The 15,512-nt window shown below is 39.0% G+C and overlaps 1 protein-coding gene across 1 annotated transcript in view; it reads left to right on the forward strand.

The window, feature by feature from the left end:
• Nucleotides 1–15,512, forward strand: part of igsf21a (immunoglobin superfamily, member 21a) — a 203,676-nt gene that overhangs the window by 55,064 nt on the left and 133,100 nt on the right. The window contains exon 2 of the mRNA XM_085354552.1: nucleotides 9,483–9,595. Coding sequence (XP_085210678.1) covers nucleotides 9,483–9,595 — 113 coding nt within the window. The remainder of the gene's footprint in view (nucleotides 1–9,482; nucleotides 9,596–15,512) is intronic.

Raw genomic sequence — 15,512 nt, forward strand, 5'->3', positions numbered from 1 at the left:
CACTCAATAGGATAAGATTCAGTAATGTAGGGTAAAATAGCTTATTTTTCTGTCTTGAATCTACTGCATGGGTATCTGTGAATGTTGAAAAATAAGTATAGTTAAAAGGAAAAGCCAATTTCTCACAACCTTGTTTTGGTAGTTGGGGCCATCATGTTTGGTTTTGACACCATGACATTTGTGAAATCTGGGGGATGCAGCACCCAAGGTAGATACAGCTTAACAACAGAGAATAATAAGGCACCACAAGCTGTCAGACAAATCGCTTGGCTGCTCGGTGCGTTCTGCTTGAAATGTTTTGATTGCCAGAGATGTACAAATTCATATTTTTAATTTAGATGTTTAGTATTTCTCATGATACGAGTCACTTGTAAGGAAACACAGACGTTACATCCGTTTAAGGTTACTGGAGTAAGGAGAGCGCAGTTAAGAAAGTAGAGCAAGCAGACACAAGAATGCTGTTGGTGTTTGAACAAGCTGACACAGGTAGCTAATAAGGGGTTGTAAGATGGGAGCGTTGAAAGCTTGTACACTGGCAGACAGGTGACCAAGGGGTTTGGTGTGGTTGACAGGTGGAGAGCGGGTCAGGCTAGTGAATGGAGCCGTAGGCAAGAAGAGGAGTGAAACAGAGTTGGTTTGACAGGTGATGAGGTGGTGGATCTAAGCACAGGAGAATAATATTACAAAACAAAAACATGGGGAGTTAACTACGCAGCACAATGAGGCAAGGAGACCTAAAAGTAACCTGTTTTATGCAGAACAATCTAGCAGAGAGTGACCGGAGAGCTGGTATAGATTTGCTGCTGCAGATGGGTTGATGATCTACAACTAAGCATGCTGATGGTATGCGCAGGAAAGGAAGGAGAAGGAAGTGACTTAGACATAGAGGGACAACCAGGGAAACAAAATGAGAGACAAAAAGAGAAAATATATATATAACCAGAGCCATAACCTTTTTTGTGTTGTTTGAAAGGTTCAAAAATGACTGTAAGAAACCATTTTCTTAAAATAAAAAAATATTATTGTATAATTTGTATTTTTTTATTATTATATTAGTATATTAGCTTGTCTGTGTTATAAAAATGATGTGGGGAAAAGGTTATTTTTTTCTGATATTTATCTGCATTTTTAATCTTTGATGAAAGTATACTCCTTTTTGGACAAACCTACAAGAACAGTGATTAAACGCAGATATTACAAATGTATTTGTTGCTAGCAGTACATTGTAAAACACATATCAGTCATGACATTTTCTAAGGAGCCTTCCGTCCTATTAAAAACACATCACTGCCCACAAGCTTTGAACCACTGCCTTCAAATCCAGCGCATAATTTTAGAAATGCAGTTAGCAGATGAATCGACCGATTACCAGATGGGTCCACATTTGTAGACATTTATAGCTGACTCTCTTACATGGCATATTTTATGTGTTTAATTACACTTGAATATGTGTGTGATGGTGTAAAATATTTTGTTGTTCCAATACAGTCTGTTAAATCAATCCCCAATCCTTGCTAAAATCCCACTAAAATTGCCATATTATATCCCACATATTCATTTTCTGGAAGTGATCACCTCAAACATGCTTTCGACACTCCAGATCAGTTCTGTTTGTTTACATTGCTTGGAGGCACAGTTGAGGAGGCGCTCTGAGAAACTTAGTCATCCATTTTTCTCATACATTAAGTCGCACTGACATCTAAGCAAAGGTAGGCCATAGCCATAAATCACAGAGCACAATAACAGGCACATTTTGGGCCGGTCCATCATTGGCTGTGTTTTGTTTTCTCATTGCATCTTGGCAAATTGCTGTTATTAATGGGAGAAAGCATAGTTTGCAGCCCTCATTAGATGTTGTTCCAACAGCGCCTCTGATGGATTAAGACAAGCCGGAGGCCTTGTCTGCCTCCACAACCAGCTAATATGAGCCAATTAAATGCCATGCACTCTTTGGCCACTCCACACTTGCCTATGTGCTCTTACAGGGATCTGCTAGTATTTTTCTTCATTGGCAAACACTTTTTAGTTACAACCGGTAATTTCAAGGATTTTCTGGATGTTCTTTTTGTAGAACAATGGGCTTAACCTCACGATCAGTCACAATAAATTATCTCCCCTTAAAGCAGTTAGTTTCTCAAAGGGTGCTGAACATTTTTCTTTGATCAAGTGTGTTTTAAATGTCCGTTCACATTTCTTCAGTCTCTCCTCTCACTAATTGGAACTATTTGCAACACAAGCTCTGTTGGTTCTAGCCACCATGTGAGAGTCACTGCTGTGGTTTGGGAGTATTGGATTTCAGGCCTAGCGGTGTGTCAGATTCATGCAGATAAAGGTTATGGATAGGTGGCTGTGAGCACCGTTAGCAATATATCTGAGACTTCCTTTAGAGGCAGTGCCAAATATCGCTGAAAGGTTCAATATTGTGCAGCACAAAAAAGCAGAAACGCACAAAAAAAAAATCCCACGTGAAAAAGAGTCTCCCTACCTTTGAATGTAAATACAGCTAAAGTGAGGATGTTCATAATGCATGGCACAACTTCTAATATATATATGTATATACACACCAGTATTCACCTGATAGACGGATCAAGTGATGTGACATCCACGTAAGGTTAAAAATTTTCAAAGCAGCGAAATAACTCTGGATCAATAACTGTTTAATACAGCATATCATTGCATTATTAAACACGTTTGACTTATGTGAGGTCTCGTGTATTAAAATATTCAAAATATAATTTAAATAAATGAACTGAATAAATGGTATCGACTGTATAGTAGTAACTACAACCATGTAGTGGATTAAATACTGGGATTTATGGGTATGAGAATTAATCCGTGCACATTCAAAATGTCATCCGATATTTTGAATGCTGACTTTAAAAAAATACAAAAATAAAATATCATCAGCATTAATATTCAGCTCCAAATGAATTATAATTGAATGCCCCGCCTCTTTTAGATGGATATCCAAATATCCAGATAGCATGCCTTCTCCTTAATAGTAAAACTCCACCCCCAGGTAGCACTGAAAGATTTAACCAGGAAAGGGATGGAGGCCATACTATGTCTTATATAGGTGAAGCAGGCTGTAAATTGACAATCACTATCCGGTCATCAAACCACACTTTTTAATGTTAATGCTTTTACCAACACATTCAAGGCCACATTCCAATTTATAAAATGTGAACGTATACACAGGTGATCACATACCTAATTGGTAAGAGAAATGTTGGTATGAAGGTTTTTTAAATGAAGAAAATCAGCAGAGAACTAATGATCTCCTAGATTTTTTCCCCCCAATTTTTTCAAAAATACATCTTTTATCGCCACACTGAAGGAATAAAATAGCTAGACATGTACTTTAACTGCCTACTTAGATTGAGAAAAGAAAAATCATGGTTTGTTTTAAATACCACATTATATGATAGCGGTACCCACAGCGTTAAAAAGAACATCTTGTGGGTATCTCTGAGATGCTATTGGCTTTGACTGAACAGCAGTGTTTGACACTGTGGGAATGAAAATAGACCCATGTTCTCATTCCCACAGTAACATGAGTCTGATTGTGAGAACAGACTCATAATTGGTAAGTTGGGTTAGAGTGAGGCATATGTTTTGCTTCAATAAAAGCAATAGCAGTGGAAACTGAAATATAGTGGAATCATAAAAGCACGAAAAACTGCAGAGAAATTGTGCTGCAGATTTTATATTAAGTGTTTCTTTGTATGGACAACGGCTGATTGGAGACTTGTATGCCCACTCAGAGCAGATATGGTTTTGAAGACAGCTGTCTAAACAATCACAAAATTGAAATGTTTTGTGAATTTATCTCATGGGTGGTTAAGAAAAAAACTAAAACAAAAAAAAACTTGCCATTGTGGGTTTGTATTCTCAAAGTGAATTAGCACTGTAGAGTTTTCGCTCTGTGAATTTTCCTCATAGTCTGCATTTTAACTACAACATCAATCACAACAAGGGATGTAGCTTTGCTGGAACACTTTCAAGTGAGAATGGGTAAATAAAATGTGTTTAACTGATGAAGTCATTTAATTGCATGGGAATTGTGCCTTCGTGTCTTGGTGTGTTCAGACTGAAACTGCTCCAGTTTCTCATAGGGATTATATGAAATGTGAACTTCTCCGGTACGAGTGCATAACCCATGTAATGTGCTCTTTTAAAATTTTTTCATCCCTCTCCATATGCTTTGCAGCATTTTTATGTCCGTGGCTATGCTACTTTCTTTTTCTGTGCCACATAGTCAGTGAATTGTTCACAATTAATCCCTGCAACCACAAAAAAGAACCACCATTTATCACTTGCAACTAAATATGTCCATTACTGAAGGCAAGACACACACTTGTCTCCTGTCGAATGACTAACACTACATTCCACAGAATTATGATTGTTATTTTTTATTTTTTGAATATGCATTTACGCCACCTCACTGAAAAACTCGCACAGAGACATTTACAAGGCTAGCCTGCTCCTCTTGTGGGTTCATAGTAAGTGGTGAGGATTTTCCGTAAGAGCATCAGCTCTGTGTTAATGACATGCAGTCCCAGAAAAGGTTTATCCATTCAATTTGACTCTGGAGAGAAGGTCTCTTCAGCCTGCTGATTAAATTAAGATTCCTTAATAAGCATATCTAGGTGCACTGACATGCGAGACAGCTGAGTCTACCAGTGACGATACATCTTACATTTCTTTAATGTACTATACGTATGTCAGTTTTATGTACTTTTACCTATTACCTATTACATATTTATAGGAATTCATGTTTTCCAGTGTTCGAGATAGTGTTTTAGAGCAATTATGCTTTTTGGAGAAGTAGTGAGATGCAGTGTAGTTTTATCAAAGGAATACTCGAAAGATTATCACGTTGTCATCTAAACTGTGGCAAACAAGCTGAGGTGAATCATGGTGAACAAGATAGCAACTACAGTCACATGAAACAAACGTAAAAAGAAAACAGGACTCTATGTAGTCCTATGAAAAACTAAGGACACCGCATGTTTGAATATCCTGTAGCACATCTAGTAGAAATAACTTGAAATAATTGTTTTCTGTGTGACCTTATCAGTCTCACCTCTCACTCTGCTTGAATTTTGATTCAGTCTTCTTTACTCCTCTTCAGTCTATTCAAGTTTGTGGGTATTTGTTTATGCACAGCTCTCTTAAAGACTTACCACGGGCTTTCAATTGGCACCTGGCTGCTACTTTCCCTCTTAACTCCTGTGAAAGCAGTAAGGTTGTTCTTTCTTTTCACATGACTCTATATTGGAGGAGAACACGAGTATGCCACCAAGAACCAAGGATTTCTAGTAAAGTTTTGCACAGAATTACTGAAACACATGGCTCACCTATAATGTCCCCGTGTTCATCCTATCATGTTGGTTGTGTCATGTTGGCTTATATATGATGTAATTTGACTTCCATGACAGTTTCTTTAATGGATACACAGTTTGAAGGTTGTTTACAATCTAAATCAAGACATAAAATAAAGACTCGAAGTCTCATAAACCCGTACTTTTATTCACAGTATGAGAAACTATATCAAATTGAGAAAGCGTACTATTTTAAGAATAAAATATTAGCTCATGTTGATTTTGACAGTAGAACTCACAAATGTTGGAACATAACAAAAGACTGGGAAGGTAATTGGTACTAAAAAGAAATATTTTGAAGCTAATTGGTTTAACTGGCAACAGGTCAGTAACTTGATTGGAGAACAAAAAGGCATTCAGGGAGGCAGGGTTTCTTAAAGATGGACAAGGTTAATCAGTCTGCGAAAACAGCATCTGCCAGCTGCAAACCATTTCAGAATAATGTTGCTCATTGTGAAATTGTAAAAATTGTGAAGAAATATCTAATCAAGTACAGTACATAATATCAAAAGTATGCAAGAATCTGGAGCAATCTCCATCCTCAAGGGTCAAGGCCAAAAATCAGTGATCTCTGGGCCCAACATCACATTAAAATCAGTCATGATTCTGTGATGGAAATCACTGCAAGAGCTCAGGAATACTTCCAGAAATTACTGCCTGTGAATGCAGTTCACTGTGCCATTCACAAATGCAGGTTAAAGCTATTATGCAGAGAAAAAGAACATCCAGAAATGCTGCTGTCTTCTCTGGGACATAGCCCATTTAAAATGGACTGAGACAAAGTGATAAGCTGTTCTGTGGTCAGAAAAATCAAAAAATTTAAATGCTGTTTTTAAAAAATGGACACCGGGTCCTCCAGACTAGACTGTTCTGAAAAGTTTTAGAGCAACATATGCTACCATGTATGATGTCTTATTCAGGGAAGGGAACGGTAAACTGTGTATTGCATCTATTACAACGGCCGGATTTCATAGTAGTTGAGTTTTTGAACTGGCCTAAAAAACTCTGCAGTTTAGAGTTTTGGCAAATTGAAAACATTTGGTTCATCATAGAATAAAACAAAAAAGCCAGGCAGTGTACTATAGAAAATGAAATACTCCTCTGTGTGTGTTGTAGTCAGAGCTTCTCTGTTCAGTATCTTGCTCTTCTGGTATTTACAAAAGGTTGCAGAAAATAGCAGGGAGATGGTAGAGTTCGTACTAGAGTCAGCGCACCCAAAAAATCTAAATATTAAAAAGGAAATTTATTTATTTTAATTTATGTACACTTGTTTAATTTCAGCTCAGTGTGAACTGCTCTCCCTTGTTTTCTTCATTGTGTATAAACCAGAGGAGAGCAGCAGAACAGCAGTAAAGACTCTCATCACAATGGTGGGCCTAAAATCAGTTGGCTTATTGTATTGTGTTATGGCCATTCAGTGTATGATATTTTATAATGCTAGTGTGGGCTAATGGTTGTGATGGTTTTGGCAGGAGATTTCTTTTTTCTTTTCTTTGGCTGTAGTGTCCCTAAGCTTTCTGGCAGATGATATACCAAAAGCAAGTGGAGGCATGGCTGACATGTCTATTTGTTTTGGTTTTAGTTTGATATGCTTTATGGTCTAATGCAATGTCTGGTGGTTGTGAATTTCACTTATATTTGTGAATGTCATTTACTTACCACCTTTAACATCCTCGGAGAAACAATCATCATTTTATAAATCAGTTCTAAATATCTAAATTTCCATTGTGGCAGAACCAGGTTAAGGGAGGGGGTGGCCATCTGTCGTGACCGGTGGAGGTGATATGACAAAATTACATTCTTTGCACAAGACCGTGAGCATATTTATGTGCAGTCCTTAAAAATGAAATGGATTTCTGAGATATACTCACAAGTGAGTGAGATGGATATTGAAAAAACATTCTGCCTCTGATCACTATTTTCCTCAGCACGGAAGCACAAAAAGTGCTTTTTCATCCTATAATTAGGTACCTACGGTGGACTGTTCATGCTACACGTCTCTGCAGTTGTCCATTTCTTACACTGATCACCTGGGGAATTCTGTAAAACACTAATGTCCTTAATATGCTGTTAGTTATGTCAGTGTGTCAATATTATATAGAAATATTGGCCATTAAGTGCCATTTTATTCAGTTTTATATTTTCACTTTTATATCCATCTGTTTTCTGAGATATAATTCCCTCATTAAATACTGGATGTGCTGACGCTGGTGATATGTTGAGCAGAGGGTAGCTTGTCTGTCATTGGAAATGAGCCTACTAACTGCTTCATTTTGCCTTAGCCAGATGTAAAGAGATTATTGCTAATGCATAAACTAAATACTATATCTTTTAGGATTGTATATAGCTATAATAAATTCTTTTTGATTCAGTTAACTCTTTCAGTACAAATATCCTTTCCTTCAGTCGTTAGTCTCCCACCCCCCGACAGTTTTTGGATGTATTTATTTTTTCTCAGGTCTTCTCATTATCACCAGGTAATTGCCTTTGTATCACTCCATTTTTATTTGGGCGATATAATCTCACATATGCTGATGTGCTGTTCTGTTATCACCCCGTGTGTGTGTGTGAGTGTTGAATTGTGAAACTGCAGCTCTGTGTGATTTTTTTTTGTGCGCAAAGGGCTGATGATCAGGCACAATGAAGCATTCATCTCTGAAGAGTTTGACCTTGTATTTGGCAGTTACTTTTTCTTAGATTTTTCTCGTTTTGCGTTTGTTGTTTTTCTGTGTGTACGTAGCTTTTTTTTTGTTGTGTGTTGTTGACTTTTTATCACAGCAGCTTTCATTTAATCTTCAATTACAATAAATTTAGGCAGCTTGAGGTTGCATACTGCATGGAACAAATTAGATAGTATATTTTGTGATTCTGAAGTGTAAGAAGAAAACTTTATTGTATATGGATTATCAGCCCGCCCTATCAGAAGCAATAGCAGCATTGCCCATGTTGTGCCTGACATTTTCCATCATGTTCTTTACCAACTATTCATTGTCATGATGCTGCTGAAATGGCTTTGCTTCTATTAGAGGTTGAAGGAGGATGTGTATGTTGGGTCTAAACTCAGACCCCGCTGTCTCTAAGACTTATTCCCATGAAAGAAAAGCAAGGCAACAATATTCGATCGATTTCTTGCGCAAGGGAGGCCTCTCATCTGTGTCCAGCACGTCGAAATGACCACAATGGTGGCCTCCTCTCGCCGCCTTTTATTGACAAACTTCAAACAATAGTTTACAAAACACCTCCCCCTGCAACCCCTTTTGGTTACATAGACAAGGACTGTATGTAAGTGTGTGTGTGTGTGTGTGTGTGTGTGTGTGTGTGTGTGTGTGTGTGTGTGTGTGTGTGTGTGTGTGTGTGTGTGTTGATCAAAGGGTCATAAAACCTAAAAGCAGGAACAACATCCTTGGTCATAAAGAGGGTAGTCTTCCCCCACACCCAATGTATGGTTTACCAAAGATAACACAGTGAAACCATACAAAGGGTAGGAAGCTCTACCAAACATCAAACAGATCTTCAAAAGGACGTTCCTGTGATAAAACACTTCAACCTTGCACCCAGAACCTCGAGAATCTGGGTATGGGAAGAAAGAAAGAATTCCTTTCACAGGGTTAAAAACAATGGACAAATGGTACATATAAAAATGACAAATGTTTAAACTATTTAATCTAACAGTGTATTCAAGGGCAAACAACTTAAAAAAATAACTGGTGAAAAGCTTAAAACACATTGCACAACCAAATGTGCTGGATAAATCCAATGAAAATAATAATGCAACAATCAAATAGACAACTTCTTGGCAAACCTGCAGTAAGTCAGTTAAAAGAAGTTGCACTGTAGCTCATTTGTTTGATTTAATCTGTAAACCCGTGACTTATGTAACTATCAATGAAGGGATGCATGGTAACATGTTCTTTTCTCTGTATAGGATAAAACATGACTTTTTCCCCCAGAGTGAATCTATTAATTCTACACTACTGAGTTCTTTTCTAAAGAAAAAAGAAGAAGAAAAGAACCACTAAATTATATACTGTTTCAGAAAAGGTGTAGTTATCGTATGTTACTGTACTAAAAGTTTTTGTTTCCATTCTCTTTTTTCAGGATATCTGACAGTTTCCATAGAGCCCCTGCCTCCTGTTGTTGTTGGTGAGACTGTTACTCTCAAGTGTAACTTCAAAACTGATGGAAGGCTGCGTGAGATTGTTTGGTATAGGGTGAGTAAACCTTTCTACAGTTTCAAAGCCATTAAGCATGAGTTGCTTTCTGGAGCATTTGTTTGTGTTATTTCTAGCCATTTGTCATTTCAAGGAGGTCAATGCCAGTAGTCACATCAAGAACAACCATGTGCTGTCAAACCGCAGTTGTTAGAAAACAAGCTATGATTTGAGCCAGCTGTATGAGAGGCATCACTGGATGTTGCTCAGAATTTGATTTCTCAATCTGGTGGTCATCACCATCATTTCTTAATAGTTCACAGCTGGTGACTCAACAGTTATTAAAATCCCAGTTGGTGTGATACACTGCCTAAGTGCTGCTTATAATTAGGTAGCTGTTGAAGGAGAAAAAACAAAAAGCCCTTGTATGTCCACTATAATGGTTTATATGTTTTAAAGTTCTGTATTGAAGTAAAGCAAATCTGCAAAATGTTACAGTTGAAAGAGACGAAATTTGTCTCACTTCAAGTGAGTCACTGATAAGCACTTAAAATGGAAAGCAGTAGCAGCTGCCGCCATCACATTCTTGCCCGACCATTTTTCTTTAAGCCAAAAACTCTCCAGTAATTCTTGAGAGCTATACAGATTTGCTTTGTGAAAGTGTCCGACTTTTTACATTAATGACTTTTCTGGTGATCGGATTTTGTATAATGCAGTACAGGCAAATTGCAGACCCTGAAATCTTATCATTCTAGCTTGAGGGTCTTCATTAAAATGCATTATTGCTCTGCATTGTGTCATTTATGGTGTCTTTGATGCACTTTAATGACTGATCTGTTTTCAAAACAAATGCAGGGGGATGCCGTTATTATTGTATGAGCACGACTCCCTTCACTTTATTTAAAATAGGTCTTGCTTTAAGGAGGAGTCTACTGAATTTACAGTTAACTCATTCACTGCCATTGACGTCTATAGCCGTCAATTGCAGTGAATGAGTCAATGGGTTTAACTCATTCACTGCCAATGGCTGGCAGTGAATGAGTTAAAGGTTAGGCCGCTCACCATAAGCTGCAAATAAACAGCATTTCCAAGAGACAGCATTGTATGTACTAATAGAAAATGATGGATTCTTGTAAGCTCAACGTCTGAAAATTAAAGATGTCAACACTAGAGTTGTTGTACTGACTATAGGAAAATATATGTATAAAGCATTTCCTAAGCTTAAGCAATATTTAACTAAATGTCAATATAGTTTGCCCAACTGGGTGCAGCCTTGAGATGTGCCATGGACTCACCCTCCTGTAGGCCCACCAGCTGCAAGAAGCACCATAGGGGCCTGGTGCAATGTGTGTCAGGCAGTAGTCAGGGGTGTAGCCCCTGGCGGTCCCATCCCCTGGTATAGAGGTTTGCAATTCTGACACGTCACCTCTCTGCTCAGGAAGGAGCCTGAGGTAGTAATTCAGGTTGAGCGATACAGGCTATTTAGTTTGACTCACCCCAAACTTGGTTTCTGGAACCAGTCCAGAGAGACCTGTTGGACTCTGATCCAGTCTGGAATTGCCCTTGGTAAAAGGCAACGGGAAGGGGTGGACACTCTTGTATCCCCTGGGCTTGTGGTGAACAAAAGGGTTGCTTTTCTACACCATCAGGTTGGGGAACAGGTCCTGACTGTTTGCACATATGCACCAAATGATAGTTCAGAGTACCGAGTTTTATTTGGATCAGTGAGTGGGGTGCTTGACGGTGCTCCGTCTGGTGACTCCCTCGTCCTACTGTAAGACTTCAGTGGTCACATGGGCAATGACAATGAGACCTCCAGGGGTGTGATTGGGAGGAACATCCTGCCTGATCTGAACCTGAGTGACGTTTTGTTATTGGACTTCTGTGTAAACCACAGATTGTCCATAATGAACACCATGTTCCAACAAAAGGATGTCCAAGTAGCACCAGGTCACTCTCGTTTGGAGGTCGATGATCGATTTTGCAATGGTATCATTGTATCTGCCGCCGTATATTCTGGCCACTTAGGTGAAGAGAGGAGCGGAGCTTTCAACTCACCTGGTGGTGAGTTGGATGTGGTCTCTCCAGCATCCTCCACCTAAACGTATAGTGAGAGTACACTGGGAACGTCAGGCAGAGGCAAGATCTTGAACTACCCACACCTTCAAAACTTTGGAATTATTCCAAGGGAGCCTAGAGACACTGAGTCCAAGTGGGCCGTGTTCTGCACCTCCATTGCAGAGGAAGCTACAAGGAACTGTGGCCACAACGTGGCTGGTGCCTGTTGTGCTGGTAATCTCTGAACCAGATGGTGGACAGTGTCAAGCTGAAGAAGGAGTCCTATCAGGCTTGGTTTGCCTGTGGTATTTCGGAGCCAGCTGATGGAACGAGTTTAGGTGGTAGCTGAAGTAACAACTCGGGTGTGGGAGAATTTTGGGTAGGCCATGAAAAAAGCCGTTCGGATTGCCTCAAAGCAATTCTGGCAAACACTCAGGAGGGGAAAGCGGTGGTCATTGGAGGTGGAGTGCTACTGACTTAAACTGAGTATATAGTTGAAGTTTGGAAGGAACACTTCGAGAACCTATTAATCCCACTGACAAAGGGATTGGAAGGAGAGTCCACGGACAAGGAGGATGACTCGTCCATCACTGAGGGCAAGGTCACTGAGGTAGTTAAACAGCTCCTTGGTGGCCAGGCCCTAGGGTGGACAAGGCTCACCCTGAGTTCCTAAAGGCTCTGAATGTTGTAGGGCTGTCTTGGTTGACACCAAGATTATATATGATTTATATATTTATATATTTATCTTTATCTTATTCTTCCCAGTTAAATTTACCCTTCATTCTAATTTGTGTTGTACAGTTATTTCATTTTTAACCTTAATTTATATTTTATTCCTTCCTAGTTAAATTTACCCTTTTTAATTTTTCATATTTATTTCCTTTCTTATTCATAGCCTTTTCCTTTTTTGTTTTCTTTAGGTCACGAGCAGTTGTCCAAGCATTTCACTACATATCGTACTGTGTATGACTGTGTACGTGACAAATAAAATTTGAATTTGAATTTGAATTTGACACACCTCTGCAACATTGTGTGGACATCTGGGACAGTGCCTGGGGTGGTGGTTCCCTTTTTTAATAGGGGGGGCACAGGGTGTGCTCCAACTACAGGGTATCACACTCCTCACCCTTGCTGGGTGTACCAGGGTGCCGGAATTGAGTTCTTCCGTTAGTTGAACCTCAGTTTTTGTCTTAGTCATGGAACACTGAGCTCTTTATCTTCTCGAGGATAATTGAGGATGCGTGGGAGTTTGCCCAAACAGTCTATATGTGTTTTGTGGACTTGGAGAAGGCATTCAACTGCATCCCCCTATGGGGGTGCTTCGGCAGTATTGGGTGTCTGGCCAGTTGCTACGAGCCATATGGTCCCTGTACGAGTGTTGCAGGAGCTTTGTCCACGTTGCTGGCAGTAAGTCAGACACGTTCCAGGTGGGTGTTGGACTGTTGCCAGGACTGCCCTTTGTCACAAATTTTGTTCAGAATTTTTATGGAAAGAAACATTTTACTTTGGTGGCCTCAGAATCTAATTTCTTCTTTGGTAGATAATGTGGTTCTGTTGGCTTAATTAGGCAGTGACCTCCAGCTCACACTAGTGCAGTTCACATCTGAGTGGGAAGTTGCAGGAATGAGACGTAACCTCCCTTTGGGTGAGGTGTGCCTTGTATGTCCCACCAGAAGGAGGCCCCGGTGCAGACCCAGGACACACTGGAGAGACCCAGGACACATTCAGCTGGCGGCTGGGGAGAGGGAAATGTGGGTTCCTCTGCTTAGGCTGCTGCTCCCACAGGATAGCCCCAAAAAATAAATGGACAGATGGATGTCAGGATAGTTGAACCTATAATGCATAATTTTTATGGATTTTTCCCCCCCTTAAATTATGTCTATCCCTCTATCTGTACAAATCTGGACAGAACTGATAAAATGTCCTTCAAATGAAATATTTAAGCGAGCAACTATAATATTAATTATGTGGCATAGGAGATACATTTTCCACACAGTGTGTAATGGAAAGGTTAAAAATCCCCCTAAATGATACAGTCAGTACTCTGGGTCCACATTTACTATTGTTTATCTGTCAAATAAACTGGTTATTAAAAATGTGAGCTTGAATTTGTACAATTTAAAGTATCCAAAAACCCCACTCTGTTACTGAGGTATGCAGTCTCTGTTGGGTCATTCTGAGTGTATTTGAAGAGTCTGTAATGTACAGTACAGCATTGTAGTGATATTGTAGTGATATTCACCTTGGTTTCACCCCCCCCCCCCTTCCCAAACCTAAGCTGCAACACTATTCATTAATGAGCAAGCAGCAGTTTATTGCTTAGGCAGGAAGTGTGTCTTTTGAGCAGCTTCTGCTTTCTCACTTTTATTATTGTGGAATAAGACAGTATCTCTGGGCTCATCTGAGCAAATGCTGACCTTTCAAGGTAGGACAAAGAGATTTATGGCACTTTACACATTCACCTTGCTATCATAGATCACCTTCATTGCTGTGACAATTTAATTTAATCAAGCAGAATTTGGGGAGCATTGCTTACATTCTTTCAGATTTCTGCAGTGTCTATTGATAGCTGTACTTTAAATAACCACTGAGAGAAAAGAGCTGCCCATATTAAGTGTTCTCATGGGGAAACCAAAAAGGTTGTAACAGAAATCAACCTCAGCTCTCCGGAGGCCACTGCTCAGCACAACCATTGATAAATTATAAATCAATTACCCACTTGGCTGCCAAAGTTTCTTTAATCTCTGCCTTTTATTTGACTAAATACTGTTGACTTCCCATTTTACCTCCTGTTCAAATGAAACTGGGGTTGATACTCACCTTGGGAATACTCGTAATCAAAGCTCAGCCAATCACAGGGAGTCCTGAATAAGCTGAATATTTCACTGATGTTCATTTGTGATGCTAAGTGGCTCCACAGTGAGGTGGTTTACACTTTTCACTAACAAGTGAAAGCTCACCGTTTTGATCATGGGAGGAAACACAAATCCCTTGGGGTTCGTGTCAAGAAGAGCGTGTGTTGTAAAAGTAAATGAAATATGTGGAGCTATCTGCTGTAATGACCCTTTGTGAAGAGGGAACAGCTGAAGGTAGCTTATTTTTATTTATGATATTAGGTCACATCATATTCTGTTTGAGGATTTTTTTTCAGCATAACGCCTCCACGCTACAGTCAGAATTAGCATGCCTTATTAGCATACCTGTGTTAAAGACGAACCTCATTATTTTCGAGGACCTTTCAAGGCATGCTAACTCAAATTCTCAACCGTATATACAGCAAGGTAAAATAAATGTATTTTATATGAATTGCTATGTGTTTCTTTTATATAAAATATTTTGTATTTGTCTTATCCCCTAATAATAAAGTTTATTCACATGACATCAAATCATTTAAGTTTGAGAAAAATTCTTTATGGCTAAAGGACAAAACATGCAACATTTTTAATATCTTAATTCAACAAGAAAGCAAAACTCTTAAACTTAAGAAAGTCTTCTGCAAGTATCCCGGGCCCTGTCTTGATTTCATGAACAGGGATCTTTTAATGGAAGAGCTTCTTAAAATAACAAACACATTGCCACCCTCCCTAATATAAATTACCTTCTCTGTTTAAATGTGCATTTATCTGCTTCTGCATCAGTGATACTGTTTATTCACATTTATTCATATGTTATTGTTTTTTCAATTATTATATCTATTAGGCTGACTTCTGGTCTTAGACTATGTCTCAGGACAGGAGTTTATTAAGTGGTTTAATTAGGCTGGTTGGTGTTATACTTCCCCTTAATCATACCAGTTTTTCAGTGAATATATTATCACTATTGTTAGTGGTGCCTAATAGTTCTAAAAACTCCATATATACCCCACATTGAGGTAATTTCCCTAGAGTCTGCAGAGTCTACCTGATTATGCATGTTGCGT

This window comes from Diplotaxodon limnothrissa, linkage group LG5 (assembly GCF_057381915.1).
Source record: "Diplotaxodon limnothrissa isolate DT_005_m linkage group LG5, D_limnothrissa_male_GT1.1, whole genome shotgun sequence".
NCBI classification, from domain to species: Eukaryota; Metazoa; Chordata; class Actinopteri; order Cichliformes; family Cichlidae; genus Diplotaxodon; species Diplotaxodon limnothrissa.